General features: G+C 42.8%; 3 protein-coding genes across 8 annotated transcripts in view; 2 read left to right on the forward strand and 1 right to left on the reverse strand.

Moving 5' to 3' along the window:
- On the forward strand, nt 1–9,017 carry zgc:163098 (uncharacterized protein LOC100037380 homolog). The gene is made up of 24 exons (XM_049743779.2): nt 1–172; nt 1,452–1,536; nt 1,612–1,723; nt 1,801–1,907; nt 1,996–2,063; nt 2,142–2,242; nt 2,339–2,403; nt 2,478–2,643; nt 2,724–2,923; nt 3,506–3,549; nt 4,531–4,635; nt 4,715–4,781; nt 6,094–6,263; nt 6,341–6,503; nt 6,691–6,770; nt 6,865–6,952; nt 7,039–7,167; nt 7,241–7,430; nt 7,515–7,595; nt 7,661–7,718; nt 7,807–7,954; nt 8,055–8,165; nt 8,426–8,598; nt 8,681–9,017. Exons 2-24 carry the CDS (start codon nt 1,459–1,461, stop codon nt 8,799–8,801), a joined length of 2,625 nt encoding a protein of 874 aa, XP_049599736.1. The 5' UTR covers nt 1–172; nt 1,452–1,458; the 3' UTR covers nt 8,802–9,017.
- klhl13 (kelch-like family member 13) overlaps nt 8,685–17,882 on the forward strand; it is a 24,653-nt gene continuing 15,455 nt past the window's right edge. Inside the window, exons 1-3 of one of the 4 annotated variants that reach the window (XM_068653067.1) lie at nt 16,427–16,456; nt 17,552–17,626; nt 17,734–17,868. In XM_068653067.1, the coding sequence (XP_068509168.1) occupies nt 17,771–17,868 (98 nt within the window). In that variant the 5' untranslated portion in view covers nt 16,427–16,456; nt 17,552–17,626; nt 17,734–17,770. Of the gene's footprint in view, nt 8,825–16,305; nt 16,457–17,551; nt 17,627–17,733; nt 17,869–17,882 lie in introns of those variants that run through there. The other 3 variants (XM_068653068.1, XM_068653066.1, XM_049743788.2) reach the window with 3 other exon arrangements.
- wdr44 (WD repeat domain 44) lies at nt 9,078–15,770 on the reverse strand. Of its 3 annotated transcripts, none has more exons than XM_049743775.1 (21): nt 15,643–15,770; nt 15,207–15,342; nt 14,934–14,967; nt 14,690–14,764; nt 13,834–14,443; nt 13,172–13,320; nt 12,987–13,082; nt 12,723–12,859; nt 12,527–12,610; nt 12,324–12,430; nt 12,113–12,264; nt 11,893–12,031; nt 11,749–11,813; nt 11,566–11,682; nt 11,361–11,483; nt 11,086–11,277; nt 10,591–10,692; nt 10,376–10,491; nt 10,037–10,164; nt 9,834–9,968; nt 9,078–9,762 (listed from the first exon to the last, which is right to left on the reverse strand). In XM_049743775.1, the coding sequence occupies exons 2-21, from the start codon at nt 15,305–15,307 to the stop codon at nt 9,674–9,676; spliced, it is 2,751 nt and encodes a 916-aa protein (XP_049599732.1). In that variant the 5' UTR covers nt 15,308–15,342; nt 15,643–15,770; the 3' UTR covers nt 9,078–9,673. The 3 variants fall into 3 exon arrangements, with proteins under 3 accessions (XP_049599732.1, XP_049599733.1, XP_049599734.1); XM_049743776.1 differs by lacking the exon at nt 15,643–15,770 and adding an exon at nt 15,421–15,636; XM_049743777.1 differs by lacking the exons at nt 14,690–14,764; nt 15,643–15,770 and having other exon boundaries at nt 15,207–15,636.

Here is a 17,882-nt window from a genome sequence, read left to right on the forward strand (position 1 = left end):
GAGCCCAGAGTGAGACTAACAAAGAGTGAAATGTCCAGCTCATGAATATGTATTAGCTCTCAATGTTTCCGACTGAACTCCACTCGTCTGTATTTTCCGCTATGTTGTAGCATGTCGGTATTGTCCGCGATCGTCGCTGCCAGGATGGTGAAGCAGTAACACAAAACACTTTGTAAGTTACACTTTTTTTTAATGAATGTGAACAGCTTCCGTGTGTGCACGTCGTTGTGCTTTTGATAACGTGTGTCGATGCTCGTTTGGCGTTGCTAACGAGTAGCGATCTGATGCGTTGGCTTAGGCGCTGGTGACTTGGTTACTTTGCACTATTTATCATCTTTGTCGTCTCTAAGGGGGGTTGTTAAGGGAATTGAGTTGTGGTAGAAACGTCAATTTCTTCATCGGGTTGTTTGCATCTCCATGAACTAGCGTCAGCCAAGCTAAATGTTTGTGTTAGCATAGCGATGCTAGCAAAGTGAAGCGTCGACAGAAGGTAAGGAGACATACACAGGCCCTTTAAATCATTGTGTTAGTTCTCAAAGTAGAGTTTATTGCCTGTTTACATCGGATAATCTTTCATCTTTTGTTTTTAACCAACAACGTCTAACTCTGTCATTGCACAAATGATGCAGCTCTCTGAAGAACCACTTCAGTTGTGATGTGTTTTGTTTTACCTCGCACACCCACTGTAATTTACTACACTTCTGTCTTACATTAAAATAACCGCATTGTTTGCAAATTTAGTGTTGGATCCACCGGGCTCTTGTTTAGTGACAATTGAATAAAAATGGCTGTACATAAAGGGGGGTGACGACGTTTACAGGCAAAGGGTGCATGAAACGACAAAGGCCTGGGTTTGAGCTAGGTTGCACAGAGTGATACGGATAATATTTAAAGAAAGGCTTGATGGAAAGTTAATTTAAATGCAACGTGCATGGGCTGGATACAAGCAAGCATTCTTAAAAGGATACAGGTAAGTGGGCATTAAGAGTACAGGCCAGGCTGCAAAGAAAGTATTCAGAAAAGGATACAGACAGTGATGAAAGATAGCTGAAAAGACGCATGCAAGGGTACATTAAAGGATTCGGCATATAATGCAAGCCCAATTACACGGGATGATTCACGCTCAAATGCATGGAGGGAGACGGAGAAAAGATGCAGGGCAAATGTAATAGAATTTTGCTAATTTGAATACCAAATCTGTGCAACAGTTAATTTTAGAAGTGGAGGCTGTAGGAGTACATCGTATCATGTTAAATAATGCCACACCTTTGAATAGTGCTGATCTGCATAAGAGATCAATTGCTAGGTTAATGTGTGTGTGTGTGTGTGTGTGTGTGTGTGCGTGCGCGCGCGCGTGTGTGTGTGTGTGTGTGTGTGTGTGTGTGTGTGTGTGTGTGTGTGTGTGTTTTAAGGCTGAATAATTTGTATTAAATAAGTCCTTCTTTTTGCAGTTCAAGAATGGCTGACAAAAAGGTAAACACTGTCACCCCAGTCAAAACTCTAACAAGGAAGGAGAAAGAAGTGCGAAAGAAAAAGGTAAGGCCATTATAAACTGCAACTGAAATGGAAATATTTTTAAAAATGCCTTGCTAACTGATTGTGGTGATGTAGGAGCAGGAAAAGGCAGCTGTTGTTTTTGAAGAATTTTTAGCATCATTCGAGCCCAACCAAAAAAGTGGAGTGAAAACCTTTGTCCGTGGAGGCATTGTGAATCCAACAAAAGGTCAGGGGTTAAGACTCGCTACACTATTTCATTTATTTATAAATTGTGATTTTTAACAGCTACTTTTTTTCTTGCAGATGAGGAAGCAGCAGAGGCCAACAAAAGTCGGCTTTATCGACCTGCCTCAAAGTTTGTTCCCCTATCAGACGATGGCGGACCTGAATCATCAGAGAGCAAAAAATCTGTAAGTGTGGACCCGTATCCAAAATAAACTGTTGCATTTCTTCAAAAATAAACACTTGAGCGGCATGCACAATGTCTCCGATTCACAGGCTTTTAAAAGAAAGGCAGAGGAAAAGAAGAAGAGTAACTTAGAGCTCTTCAAAGAGGAACTTAAGCTGTGAGTCTACCCAAAAGTTTCTAAACTTTGCCATTTTATTTTTACAATATCATTGTATCTTTGTTGTGAAAATTGTAGAATTCAGGAAGAACGTGAGGAGAGACACAAAAGAAAGCAAAATGAACCAGCTAGTGGAGGCGGCTCCGGACTCCTGGAATCACCGTTGTTAGGACGGCCAGGTAAGAAACTTACCGACATGATTACACAAGTCAAAATATGGTGTTAGTCCTGTATTTAGTATGCTCTGCCCTGCTAAACCTCAGTGTGTTCCACAGTGTTTTATGATGACCCAACGATACCGACCACCACCAATCTATACATCAGCTGTATCAGTCCAAAGGTAGGCCTCACAGTAGAAGACTGTCGGCTCATGTTAGCATAGCAGCTAACACAATGCACTCTGTTGTTCCTTAGATGAATGAGGAGATACTTTGCAAAGAGTTTGGTAAGTACGGTCCTCTGGCCAGCGTGAAGATAATGTGGCCCCGCACGGATGAGGAGCGCTGCAGGACTTCCAACAGAGCCTTCGTGGCTTTCATGACACGGAAAGACGCAGAGCGAGCTTTGGCAGCGCTAGATGGTACTCCTAAAGACATGCTCTTTTCCATTTTTATTCTCATGGCTTGGTCTCATACTATTTTTTTTGGGGGGGGGGTTTAGGTAAAGTGATTATGGGCTTCGAAATGAAGCTGGGATGGGGCAGACCAGCTCGGATTCCACCTCAGCCGCTCTACACTCCAGTTGGGGTGAGGGCAGCGCCACCACCTCAGTCTGGGCTTCCTTTCAACGCTCAGCCAAGGGATCGCTTTCGAAATGACTTCACCAAACCCCTGGCCTTGTCCAAAGTAGATCTTGACAAGGTAATGTCTTGCTTCATTTTGCTTTATGCACGTGCATGATGTCTGAGCAGTGAGACAGTCGGACGCTTCATTGGGTACACCTGCACGTCTTTCAGTGGGGTGTCAGTTTTAAAAAAATATCAATATATTATATACACCAATAATACATCTTTGTTGTTCATCTGTCTTTAGCAGCCGCTTAATAGTGCTGTAATTAAATTATATTCCACTAGGTAGCAGTAGGTTCCTAATCAGAGTATCCTGTTCGTGCTCAATGAGGGAAAGGAAACACTACCGTATGTGCAGGTGTACCTAATGTAATGGACATCTGTGATAGGCTGAGTCCCTGTTAGTTTCTCGAAGGATAAAACGGAGGGGACGTGTATTAAGTAGTCTGAAAAATAAGCCCTCAACTTTGAGATAAATGTCATTTAGTGTGGACATTTAACATGCAGTCACGGAGGGTCTGACCTCTTACACTTAGCTCTCATTCCTCTTGCTTATAGTATGTATGCTATGGTTTCTCTGATTCCTGCCGTATTTCATCTGTACAAATACTCACCTTTGTCATATTTTCACTATTTGGTTTGACTTCACAAACAGACTCTGTCCGAAGCCGTAGTCAAAGTGGTTATCCCGACCGAAAGGTACACACACTCTTCCTCCTACGACTGACCAGCTGTTAGAACACAAGTGATAGGACAGAGGCAGGTGCTCTAACATATTTATTAAGATAAAACTTTTACCCCCACAAAAAAAATAAAAATAATAATCTTAACTAAGCAAACAAAGATCAGTAGGCCTCTTATTTAGTGCAGTTTTTCTTGATAGTTCAAAAAAGCCATGCTCTGATTAATTGCTAGGTGCTTCCTCGGCCACTATATGAGAAACTAAAGTATTTGTATTTTCTCACCTCTTGACTTTCTAAAATCGTATGTCCTTACTGGGCGCTTTCATACTAGGAGTAATTGAAGTTGGTGACATTACCAGTAAAATGGTAGCAGAACATAGCAAACCTGTGCAATCAAATAATAGGAATTATTTGCTTGGAATCGAAGCCATAAAAGACTATTGATAATAAAGAATGAAGTCTGTTCTAGTCCAACTCATGAGATGTTCATCTCCCTATTTGTATCCATATAATATCACTTGAAGTAGTGAAATGTGCATATAAAAAACATTCTGTTTTCTACAGTGAGCCTTATTCTTGCTATTTCACATCCAATTTGTGGCCTTTTTTATCTAATCATCATATGGACAAGGTATAAGATCTGCAATTGGTAGTCATAAAAAGTCAACCAGCCAAATCCGAACGAATGTCTTTGTTTCTGAGGAATCCTTTTTACCTCTTTGACTGAGCCGCAAACAATGTCTGTCCTGGGTGCCGTGGAGGGCAGTGACTGTGCACTTTAGTGAAAACAGGGTGTCCTTTTCGACAGGCAAACATTTACGCTTCACAGTTTCAAACGGTAAATGCTTTGACAAGAGCAAAGAGCCAGCCTGCAGTTTGCACGGCTCACTAGCTCAGTGTAAAGAGGTATTAAGAGATCTTTCCTCCCCGCCAGAACCCAGAGAGAAAATTGAAGGTTTGCCGTCAATAAATCACTTTCTGTTTCCCTTCCCCATAGAAATTTATTGTTCCTCATCCATCGAATGATAGAGTTTGTGGTGCGTGAAGGTCCTTTGTTTGAAGCCATGATAATGAACAAAGAAAAAAACAACTCAGACTACAGGTACAAAAAAAATGCTGTGTGTGTGTGTCCTAACTATTAAGCCCATGAGTTCCCTAACTTTGATTTTCTTTTGGCTCAGGTTCCTTTTTGACAACAAAAGTCAAAATCACGTTTACTATCGCTGGAAACTATTCTCCATCCTGCAGGTAATTTATGTACATTTTCCCAAAATAGTCTTTTTCTAGAGAACTGTTATTTCACAAAAAAAATTGTTTTGGTGTCTGGGGTTTGAATCCCTCCTTGCAATTTTGTGTGGGGTTTGGATGTTTGGGACAGCTGTTAGAACAGGAGTTGGCGCCAGTAATGGGTTTGAAGTAAGGGTAGGGGTGCACCAGGGATCAGTGCTCAGCCCATTATTGTTTGCTATCGTGATGGATGTGGTATCGAGGGAAGTGAGGGGTGGACTACCATGGGAGCTGCTCTACGCGGATGACCTGGTATTGATGGCTCACAGTCGAGAAGACCTAGCTAGGAAGCTAGCAGCCTGGAAGACCTGCCTGGAAGTGAAAGGAATGAAGGTGAATGCGGCAAAATCAAAGGTCATGGTCGGTGGTGCTGGCCTGGGAGTGGTACCACAGTCAGGAGCATGCCCATGTGGAGTTTGCGGAAAGGGAGTGCAAGCTAACTCTATCCGGTGCAAGGGTTGTCAGAGATGGGTACACCGGAGATGCAGCGGAGTAAAAGGCAGCCTACTAGCTGCAAGTGAGACCTTCAAATGCAAGCGGGGAGAAGTCGCCCAAGCAGACCCAGCTGAGCAAGAGGGGCTCATAGTAGATGGGGAGATGTATGAGGTGGTGGACAGCTTCTGCTACCTTGGAGACATGCTTAACGCTGATGGGGGGGTGGTCCTAGCAGTGACAACAAGGGTGAGAAGCGGCTGGAAGAAATTCAAGGAACTCATGCCCTTCTTAACATCTAAGGCCCCATCCCTGAAGATGAGAGGCCAAGTGTACTCAGCCTGCGTCAGAAGTAGTATGACATACGGAAGTGAGGCATGGGCCCTGAAAACAGAACACGAAGACAAACTAAACGGAGCAGAAATGAGGATCAGATGGATGTGTGGTGTGTCAATGGGGGAGAAAAAACCCAGTGCAGAGCTGAGAAAGAAGATGGGAGTGGAGGCCATAGTGGATGTGGTGAGGAGAGGCAGACTGCGATGGTACGGACATGTAGAGTGAGGAAGGACGAGAACGACTGGGTGAAGAAAGTTATGTCGTATAATGTAGAGGGAACAAGACCCAGTGGCCGACCTAAAAAGACCTGGCAGGACCTGGCAGACGACCGCGTCAGCTGACATGAAGTCACCTGGCATCAACCACGAGATGGCCATGGACCGTTCCTGGTGGAAGAAAGCCATATCAAGAACTCAGTCCAACCCAGCGGCGCCTGGAAAACGGACTTTAAACCGATGATGATGATGATGATAATACATTTTTCTGACAACCTTCACATCCTTAGGGAGAGTCCCTGACCAAATGGAGGACCACAGATTTCCGTATGTTCCGAGGCGGCTCCCTTTGGAGGCCTCCCATCCTCAACAGCTACTTGGACAGAGATGAGGAAAAGGATGAAGGGGAGGAGGTCGCGTCTCCTGAGGAGGAGGTGAAGAAGGGACAGCTCCGAGCCGAGTGAGTACAATAAACGGGCAAAATGCTAAAATGGGTTAATTACCCATCCTTAAGTGTTAACAAGACAAAACATGCAGGCACAGACAGAGGCTGGAGGTGTTGCTTCAGGAGCTCACTCCCAGCAAAGGAGACATCGCCGGCGCCATGTTCTTCTGTCTTGAACGAGCTGACGCAGCGGAAGAAGTCGTGGGACATGTCACGGAATCGTTTTCTTCGCCTCAGACTTCCCTCCAGAAGAAGGCAAGTTCCCCCCCCATAAATCATTTTATTTTGAACACACATAGCTGGTACGATGAACCCCCCGTTTAGAGAAACTGTCACTCATGCATGCATACGACAAAGTTATGGGGGAAGTCTGTACATGGTATTTTTAGCAAGATTTCCCATCAACAACTTAACCTCACTACTTTTTTTTTTACTCTTCTAGATTGCCAGCTTATATCTAGTGTCAGATATTTTGTACAACTCCAGTGCCAAAGTAGCAGGGGCATCATATTACCGGAAACAGTAAGAGACACCTTTTATTTATCCTTTCATGCACAGTGGTCTTGATGTTTTCCTGTTATGTATAACTTTGATTTTGATGATTGTTTTTTTTTAGTTTTGAATCAAAGCTGTCGCAGATATTTGGAGTGCTTCATGAAGCGTACAAAAACATACAAGCCAGGCTGCAAGCTGAACAGTTTAAGGTAACTGTGTCTTTGACGGATGAGGATGTTTTTTTGGGGGAAAAAAAAGTTACAAACATTTTGTCTGCCGTCTGTGTTGCCCGCAGCAAAAGGTCACGAGTTGTTTTCGAGCTTGGGAAGACTGGGCCATATACCCCCAGCCTTATCTTATCCACCTCCAAAATATCTTCTTGGGCTTTGCCAAAGTTGGCCAAGAGTTGACAGAAGTGGCAGATGTGAGTGAAAAAGGTCCTCTTTCTTTGATCAGTCTTCTATGCGGTATTCAAATGACTGATGTTCCTCTTTTAGGAAGCTTCCTTCAAACTTGACGGCATGCCGATAGACGGGGCTCTCATAGACGGGCTGCCTTTAAGCAAAGGGCCAGTGGATGACCTGGACGGCTGCCCTATCGGCTGGGACTCCCTGGACGGCGTTCCTGTCGATGACATAGACGGCGTTCCCTTGGGAAGTGCCATGGACGACATTGACGGAATGCCACGTGAGTAGAGCGCGGCTGTTATGTATGCATGGCGCGTGTGTCCAAGAGTGGCAGCGTTCTGACATAGTTCAACTTTGTCCTCAGTGGATGACCGCAAGGTGGCCCTTCCCAGAGGGCCATTGTCCAAGTGGGAGAAGCCGGCCGATGACGAGACTTTGTCACAAGGTAACACGGCTCACAAATGTCCCCTGCAGAGTAGACTGTATGTAACGTTCTCCGTTTTCCTTCAGCCTTGCCCAAGTCCAAGTGGAGCATTGCGTCAAGCAAGGACAATGAAGTGAATGTAAGGTAAGGGCCTCTGTGGTTGTTTTGCCTTCGTCCACACATTTCACAAGCATTCAGTGTCAACATAGTTCTTTGTTTTGCTGTGAAACAGTGTCAAGCCACTGGATGGAGGCAACTCTGAGAGTGACAGCAGCGATGACTCGAGCAGTTCTCCCAAACATGACAGCGCACATTTCCCGAGCTCACTCAGAGGTTTTCAAATGTCTGAGAGCCAAAGAAAAAAGCTGAGAGAGCTGGAAGTAAGTGAACTTTCTGAAATTGTCAGTAGTCTGTCAAATTGATACCTATATGTCTTTTCAAAATTAAAACATTAATTTTAACATTATCCTTGTAACCCAGTTAAAGGTTATGAAATTCCAAGATGAGCTAGAAAGTGGCAAGAGGCAGAGGAAGTCCGGCATGAGCATCCAACAGCACGTGGAACATTACAGGAACAAACTGCTGCAAAAGGTATTTGGAACACAAAGGCGGTCTTTGAGGAAGAAAAGCAATTGCTCAGTAAGATAAATAATTCTTTAATGGCAAATTTTGTATTGGCAACACTGACATCTGAGTACAATTAGTGGCGCACAAAAACAATGTCGCTCAGTGGGTGGAACACGGTTTCACAATGAACGTATTACTGGTCCCAAAGAACCCGCTAGCTCATAAAAATGTGATTGTGTCAGGTTTTAAATTGAACTTTTTTTCCCGCCCGCTATCTCCTGTAGGAATTTGAAAAGGATGACGAGAAACCTGAAAGCTCAACATCCAAATCAAAAGAGAGGCCGACAGAGGAGAAAAAGGACAAAAAGAAGAGCAAAAAAAGTGAAAATGGAGACAGGCAACGGAGTCGAGATTCTGACAGGCGCAGCCGAAAATCAAATAGCATTTCTCCTTTAAAGTAAGTGACACGTGACAAAGAATACACCAATTACGATGACTATTCTCAAAAGTGACCCTGTCTCCCCACCACCTCCTTCCAGGTGTCCCAGACAGTCCAAACGGTCCCGATCTCCATCTCCAGAGTGGAGGGGGCGGCGATCTCGGTCCCGGTCACAGTCCCCACATCGTTCCCACAAGAAGACAAAAAAGAGTAAACATTGACTCTGGCTGCCAGGCCTGCAACGGTAAGCAGGTGTCCACCACTCACAGCGCTCCGTCGTCTTGGTCCCAAACAACACCTCCCTCGTTCCTGCAAGATTCTGCTCTCTTTTGTATCATATTTGGACACTAATTATATTTTTGTTTTACGTTTGTTTATAAAATAATTTCAAATGTGCGATGCTCAAACATTAAAATCACTTTTAGTGATTATATGAATTTGCGTGTGATGCTTCCTCTCACAGAGGCGCAGGGCAAAAGTATAGGTATTAACTCTGCTTGAAATATTAACAAACATTTTTATTGAGGACACCAATAGAGTGTTAAGTTGCTTACAAAAGCAATAAGTGTGCAATGGTACATTGTACATCTATAGTCCTAATCTATTGAAATGTATCAAACATAGAGCCATCAGTGTTTCGGAAAAGTACATGTACAGTACAAAGTATGATACGTGACCCCACTCAATCATGAACGTACAGATTTGCTGTATCTAAAATGTTGCTATGATCAGCAAAGGAAATGTCGAGAATCTGAAACATTTTTAAAAAAATAAAGAAAACAAAAAATTAGGCACATTTACAGAAAAATATTATTTCAAGACTCGTTGAAATGTAGAGACAGTGTCTTGCAACAGTTAGGAAATAACCGCTGAGAAATGCGACAGCACAAGAAGCTAACCACAAATTCCATATTAATGAACGCGTCTGCTGAAACCACAGAATGGTAACGTTGGCAATTAGAGCTTTTAGAAACGTCAAACTAATCACAGTTGCTTGGTATTTAAGATGAAAATTAACGCTGTGATGCAGCCGTCAAGCTCGAAGATAAAATAATTATATATCTGTGTGAGTTACAAATAAGTCTCATGGAGCTCAATATTTCTTCACATTAATGAAAACCTTGATGGCTCCAGTGAAGTCAGCAGAGAGTAGAACCTCTGTGTGATCCGTCTTGAGGGCACCTGCAACAAAATTTTCCTCAGTACAAGGAACAACACTTGAGATTTTGTTCCCATTGAAGCACAGCCGATACCTGAGGGAATCGTTTCCGATTCATTAGAGTCAACACTCTTGCAATCGGCATCTGTTTTCTCTGCACCGATCTCTTGTGGCACTATGAGGCCTGGGTGCGGTGCAAAAATGGCTGATGTGACGACAGCGTTGTGTGCTGCGGGGAAAAAAAAAACATACACATGTTGGGCAGGTGCCTGCATTACATTGCACAGCGGCAGTTACCTTTAATCCCTTCCCAGAAGTCATTGCGATCTCTTCGCACTGATGTGAATTTGCTGAGGTCGTGGTAAGTGCTCCAGATGTACACGTATTTGTCCTCTGAGCCACTGACGATGAAAGAGTAGTCATGGCTGCGGGAACACGCTTGTGTTAGAAATCCATTTGGCTTAAAGGCGGAGGGTAAACAGCTACTTGAGCATAGGCTAGAGTCGCTCGATGCATAAATTTAATAATTAGCATCTCTGGTGAGTGATCTATTTTATTTAACAAGGCATCAAATGTGATTTTAATGAACATTGTGGAGAGGCTTATTACTTTGTGGTTATTAATGTTGCTCCTCACCTGAAACTGGCCTTAATCTGACTGCTGCTGTTGACGTAACCCTTGTACTTCATGGATAGAGACAAGTCCCTCAAGTCGTAAAGGCGGATGCGGGAATCATTTGAGGTCACCAAAATCTATGAGAGAAGACATACAATGTCTTGATGGAGCCAATCTGCTAAAAAGTTACAATTTCCCCAAAGTAGTGATGAGTCACATTTAGATTATTTTGTTACCTTATTCTCTCCAGGTAATGGTTCAATACCGGTGATTTTTCGCCCAACTTTGTTCCTTCCTCTGGTGGACCGTACATGTATTTGGGTATGATATTTCAGACGCTGTCGAATGCAAAAAAATACTTCAAGTTTACTTGGCAACCAGACATCTTTCTTAAAATCTCATTGCCTGACATGGTTCCAGGAATGAACACAATGACCTCCTTCATGTGGATGCTCAACCCCTTAAAATCCTCATCTTGAGTGGCCTCACAGCAGCCTTTGACACAAGCAACACATTCCATTCTCATTTCCAAACAATAAACCTGCTTCCTCATCACTCTGTGCCCTGGTTCAGTCTTAACTCATTAACCAGGAGCAATTCATCCACGTCAATAACCGCAGCGTTTCACACGGTGTCCCCCAGAGTTCTGTGCTTGGGCCTTTTCCTTTTCACTGATAAACTGAAATACAACTCTAGATTAAAGAAACAAACTGAAAAGAAAGCAAAGGTACCTCTGTGTCATAGAAGATGCATCTTCCGTCATAGGTGCCGATGACAGCGTATTTCCCATTTTGACAGAAGTTTGCAGCAGTGATGAGGCGCGTTTGTCCGTCCACCTCATTCCACAGCGCCACCTTCTTGTCCGGAATGTTCCACAATCGTAGCTTCCCATCCAGAGAGCCACTTAAAAAGTATCTGTCGTCCTGGGAAGAAACAAAACTGTAGCGATTAATAATCTGGTATTTGTGTGAATTGGGAGACTTTTTGAGAGATGTTATCAAGTTACCCTGGGATGGAATGTGATTGCTGTGACAAAATCAATGTGCTGAAAGCAGCAGAGACACTCTCTCCTGGATATGTGCCACAGTCGGACTGTTTTGTCCATGGATGACGAAAGCAGGAAGAAGTTCTACGGTAACGTAGCAAATGCATCGTATGAGGCAAGACGGCATTTGAATGGAAGATGAATTGAAAGCTGTGGAGATGGTCACCTTTGACCAAGACAAATCCAAAAGATCTGCTGTATGCCCTTTGTACTTGCAGAAGGGGGCTTGGCGAAAAGGGGCGTTCCTGTCTTCTGTATCTGGGTCCTCTGGAGCACAACTTGCCTAAAACACAAGGACGATAAGATTTTTTTTTTCCCCCTACATCAGAATATTTGGGAATTTACTCACCCCGGGATCAGTGTCAGATTTGGAGGAACACAAGCTTTCCTGAGAGGGAGAAGGTGACACTCGACCTGGGAAGCAAGCATAAACCAACACGTCAACGACTCATTGAAGTCTTGTCACGGACATCAGGGGACTTTTGGGGGATACCTTCCGTGTTGTATTTCAATCTCATGTTATTGAAATAGTCAAAGGCGGTCTTTAGGACCCAGATGCGAACTACGTTATCTTGGCCGGCAGTAGCCAGCAGCCTGCCACAGTGTGAGAACTTCATTGTCCACACGGCTCCCTTGGAACAAGGAACAAAAAATCCTGCTATCAGACATTGTGCCTTTCAAATATCAGAGGAGGAAAGAGCAATTTGTCCTACCATGTGCTCGCCACTCAAATCCTGGACAACCTTGATTTGATCAAAGTCAAACGGACCCTTAAAGCTGTGTGCTGCCTTAAACTTGGCAGGCCTGGTGTAGGGCATCCCCTCGTCATCACTGGAGGACGGGTCGTCTTGATCTGTGTGGAAAACTAACACAAGAAAAATGTTTAGAGTTTATGTAACCAAATTTATTAATTTTTTTCATTACCTTCATCGCGAACACTTTTCACTTTGTTCACCGCCTTCTCTCCGTATTCCTCAGCAAGATGCTTGGCCTTTTTCACTGACTTGCCCAGGAATTTTTTAAACTGAGTTCTGGAAATAAAGACGGATTCAGAAGAACACAAGATAAAGATGAACGTGACAGAACGAGCATTACAGTTGAGGATGAAATAAGATGCAGCTCCTTACGTTCTCTGTTTCAGTTTCCCCCCATCTGTGTCTGCTAGTGGAGCCTGGGACTTTTCATCATCATCTGACTGTGCTTCATCATTCCTGGGATGGAAAAAAAAGGAGCAACTTCCCCTTACGACATGTTGCCTTGTTTTTCACTGGAGATCATATTTTTCCAAATCAAGCACAGTCATACATTTGACTATCCCCTTACGTGATATACTCTTTGGTCCTCCTCATAATGTGCAAAGTTAGGGGATTAATCCCCGCAGGAAGTTTCTCCTCTGCCTGGATTAGCGGGATCTCTTCCCCAGTGTCTAGGTTCTTGATCATCACACTGGCCAAGATTTCCTGTTTTAACATTCGGTACGGTCCATTGAATGTTGGTGGAAGTAATGTGCAACAACAACATTGATGTGGCTTAAAGCCAAGAAAAATAAAGGCCCCCCAAGACGAAACCATACAGGCAAGGACCTACCTCGTCAGTGAGTTCTCGACCGGAGTTGGAGCGTGGACGCTGAGGGCCCGGAACTTGTCCCTCACCCTGACCTGAGGCTTCCTCATCCTCATTCTCCTAAAATCCACAAAATGGGCATCCATTATCAAGTGTTGCACTGAAGACCAAACACACCATGTACAGTGTGTGATATTTTAAACACTGACCTGTGCGGTCACCACCTTGTCCCCACTGGTGGCACTGGCCAGATCCAAGGAGTGCTGCAACTCTCTGGTTAAACTTCTCACGGTGCTACTCGGAGACACCAGACCAGAGGGTTCCAGAGTCTCGCTACTGACTTGACCCACTGCAGAGACTACAGTGTGTATTCATATATATTTGAGGGAATGTCATTTGGTAATTATTAAAAGTAAGCTGGCATCTACTGTTTTAAGAAATCAAATGTGGGCCCTTGAGCACAAACATTTGCCCTCACCAACTACATTTTTCACCAAACCATTTCTTGTTGTGATGACAAGAGTCTGCCAATCTATGATTAACCTGGAACACCGCTGCCTTGTTATTCATTTACTTACATTTTGCACAAGTCAGCAATAAGTAAACAAGCCTCGGACCATTGTGTTGCCTTAAAGGCTGCAATGAAATACAAACATCAAGCACTCAAAACACCGAGAAACTGAGACATATTAAGTAATGTAATCAGTCAGTAGGTGGCTAAGACACAAAGTTCTTCTGAATTTGATTTAGTGTATTGGTCAATTTGTGTAAATTCTTTGAAGATGGTCCTTTACTGTTACAACCAATACTAATACTTAAGTGTTGCTTGGATGGCCAATTTATTGTACAATATCTTTAAATGCATGTTTACCTTCAAGCCCACTGGGCCTGAGACACTCCTGAGACTTCTTGGAAGGGAGACGCTGCATCGCAGGTGGAGGGGGTCTTGGTGGAGGAGCTCCACTAGGAGGGCGTGGCCGTGATGGCGGAGGCTTCTTGGTGCTGGCTACAATATCGGGTTCTACCGTGAACTGCCGTGGTGGTTTTGTAGGCCCTGATGTGTCCATGGAGTCCACTGAACTGTCTGCGAATGAAACCTGCTCTAAAATGTCAGCGGACCTGGGTTCCTGCTCCCCTTCAGCGACCACGAGCATCCCGTCGGTATGACTCTGTCCAATTGTGCTGGTGATGTCTGGGGGCTGAACACCTTCCCGCGTTGCACCTGAAGGTCCTGGGAGGTCCAAGGAATCGGGGGCAGGCAGAGAACACGCTCCGTTTGTGGCAGAGGATTCCGGTTGCTCCTCCTGTCTCTCGATAGGATTCGAGTCATCAGCTGCAATCGATGCCTCCACAGGAACTTCTGATACTTCACTCTCTTCCTTTGACTCGGCTTCCGCAGTCACATCAACATGGAGTTGCTTGAAAAGTTCTGCGATGGCACCATTTTCCTTCTGACTCTCTTCAATGATGCTATCAATGATCTGCAAGGTAGAGAAAAAAAATCCATAGCACCAATTTATTTCTACATGAAGTGATGCTGAGTCACCAGTAACCATATGTGTAGAAAAAGTAGTACTGTCAAAACTTTGACTTTGTGTCATCAAATTTTTTAGGTTATTAAAATCCTCTCCAAAGCACACAGTAATATGATAAGACACATCCACCCCACTTAGCTCTTGTCTAATGTGTGTGAGTGTGTTATTGAACAATAAAATAGAAAACCGCACATGTAAGGAATCATCTTGAGTAGTCCCAGAGGCAGCCGCTCCGCAGCTCTCATCTTCATCCGATCTATGCAAGAGCTGTTCATAATGAAAATATTTTGTGAAATGAAACAAATATAATCATAGTTGTTTGTCACACAAGTCTAAATGGAAGGTAACTCCTGCTTAGTAAACTATTTATACCATGAAGGCACATTATTGAGATACAATGAAAACGGTCAACTTTAAACAACTTTAAGAAACATACCTTAGGTGATGGAATAACAAACTTTGCAGGAGACCTACAAGACAGAAACGTAGTTAAAGATAATTAGTCATCAAACTAATAGTTATTGCACGCCTCCAGAATATCAGATGATGCACGGGATTTCCATTTAAATGGGAAACATTTTTCATTAAAACTGAAAGCATACAGTAATGCAAAAAGACAACGTTCTTAAAAGATTGACGTTTGAAGATCGACAGAACGCAGAGCAAAAGTGATGTTTTAGCTATCAGTACATAAAAGGTGTTTTCTTACACTTGGGGAGATGGGCTGAAATGCACATCCTCTGCAGCATCGTAGAACTCGTCCGTGTCACTCGTGTCTGACGCCATGCTAACATGAAATGATCTCTCCATTGAGCTAGCCAGTTTAAACACCAGACAGCTGCTAACTAAAAGAACAACATGCGATCGAGTTAACCGAGATGCGGCCTCTGTCTGTTTTGTTTCTTTCGCATAGTAACGCTCACACAAAAAGGGCTTGGTCTTGACTTGTTCGGAAAACACTTTTCTGTCAACGTCAGAGCATTACGTTACACTGATCGCAACTAGAGCTACATCATAGCGTAATGCTGCAAGTCTACTATTATATTTAACCAAACAGCCACTTGTATACAAGAAGCCTGATATAATTTACTTATTTGCAATCACAATATCTTCCAAGATGAAAAATTGCGTCTTTGAGTCATTACCTAGCTGGTGTCTTGGAGGCAGACAGCCTTATAAACAAACCCATTTCTTAAAAAAAACACACACACAAAAAAAGAAGTCAGCCAGTACTAAGGGAGGGGCATGGGTCTTCTTTCTTGGTTAATAGCTCGCCACCTACTGTATCGGAGTGGTGGTGTTGCGATCCCACCTTGAGCTATTAAAATCTCTGTTAGGTGAAAATAAATCAAATATTGGACCACAGAGAAGAGTACAGTCTAACAACCCTCTCCAATGAAAATGAGTATATTAAATGTGCCTCAAACTTGTGAAAAATCAAGCCAGTCTCAAGAAACATTTACACATTTATTCTTGGGAATCGTCTTCTTTTTGACTCAAATTAAAGATAAAAAGAAATTACTTGCCTTGAAAATAAATAATATAAATTGAAAAATAGTATGACTCAAAATAACCAAAATAATCCAACCCTAATACTTTAAGTATCAGGGAGAAATCACTGAATATTACTTTCTTGTCACTTATTTGTGTGGAAATTCAATTACTCCAAAGTGTTATATTACTGCATGAACTGTAGGTTAAGGATAAGATTTATTTTATTTTTTTTGCAAAAGGATGAGAACGTCTCATGAGAAACACTGAATTTAGTAACGGAAGTTTTGAGCCAATAAGAAAAGATTGCCATACTATTCTAGCAATGAAAAGTTTGGATGGTCGTGGTTTACCAGTAAACGAATATCCGATTGGCTAACATAGAATGGGCGTCTCCCTTACTGTAAGTGGATTTGAGGGCTTGGAAGGAAAACAAGGACATCAGTCAGCGTTACCTCGTCGTTGAAGGTATGGAATTTAGCATTTCAAGTTTATGGAGTGTACTCAACAAACATATTATAATCGAATTCAACATCGAACAAATTTAATCCAACAGACAACAGGTTGGCAAACAGTTTGTTAATTGGTTGAAGCAAATGAACCCGACCAAGTAGCAACTAACTACGACCAACTAACTCACGTCCATATTGTTTATCTAATCTAAACTACCCAAGTAATATGTTTAACTACTAGTAAACACAACTGGCAACAACACTGCGGAGTGTTCTTAATATATATTGCGATCGCTAACAATTATCGTTGACCAGTTAGCTTAGCTATAGTGTTAGCATTAGCTTGTTCACTGGTGGCAACGTTAACCATAAATGACCGTAAATACATTTTTATTCGAGCCTGGCAGTGCCGCTCATGTGACGATGTATTGTTGTAATCGAGTCATTGACATCGTACTGCTATTTTTCTTTCCTCATAAACAAGTTAGCTAACTCGTATGTACACTTTTCCTTTTCACGCGTTACAGTCACTTCCCTTGCGTTTACACCACGTTGTATTGCGCCACTGAAAGGTAAAAACTTTAATTAGGTTATGTTGGGGTCACTTTGTTGCGTTTCGACTACATGAGTAATTTTGATTGATCTTGGATTTTGCGCTTTTGAGGCAAGACACCAGGCAGGTATTTATAGCTTCAATTAGCCTACATTTAGACTTAGAATTATATTAAGAAAAATATGGCATTTCAGAGTAAGATGATCTGAGGGGCTGCCAATTTGCATGGACTTATTATTAGTATCTACCCAAAAAAACCCACATCTGCTTTATCATGGAAATGTGTCTACCTGTCAGAATTTATAATTCCAGGATAAGTGACTGTTCACAGTGTTGAATAAATACCTTAAATTAGTTTCAAATAATTCCAGGATAAACGACTGTTCATAGTGTCGAAGGAATACCTTAAATTAGTTGCAATCAGGTAAATTAAGGCAATGAATATGGGTCCTACTTTCAATATTAACATTTGCATCAATTCACTCTTGTTAAATCTTGTCTTCATGACTTTTTTTTTTTTTAATATCATGTTGGTTGAAATTATTTTGTCTTGGTTAGGAAGGTGAGGCCTGGCAAGGGTATGGAGCACCCTGTGCACAAAGGGGACGCAATGCCCATTGGACTGCATGACAGGTAATGTACGATCCAATTACACAACTAGCACCAAGTGATAGATGTTGAACTTTGAGAGAATTTAAACACCCTCAGTCAAGGCGGATGCAATCGATTTATCACACCAGATTGAAGACAGAGTCGCACATTTAGTGCAGCGGTTACATGGTCTGGCCTGGCCTGACCTGGCCGTGTGTCCTGGCTGTAAGACTGTCATACCATCTGGAGAAAAGCTTTCATGTGGAATCAGAGGTGTTAATCAGGTAATACCTTATTA

This window comes from Syngnathus scovelli, chromosome 15, assembly GCF_024217435.2.
Source record: "Syngnathus scovelli strain Florida chromosome 15, RoL_Ssco_1.2, whole genome shotgun sequence".
Lineage (NCBI taxonomy): Eukaryota > Metazoa > Chordata > Actinopteri > Syngnathiformes > Syngnathidae > Syngnathus > Syngnathus scovelli.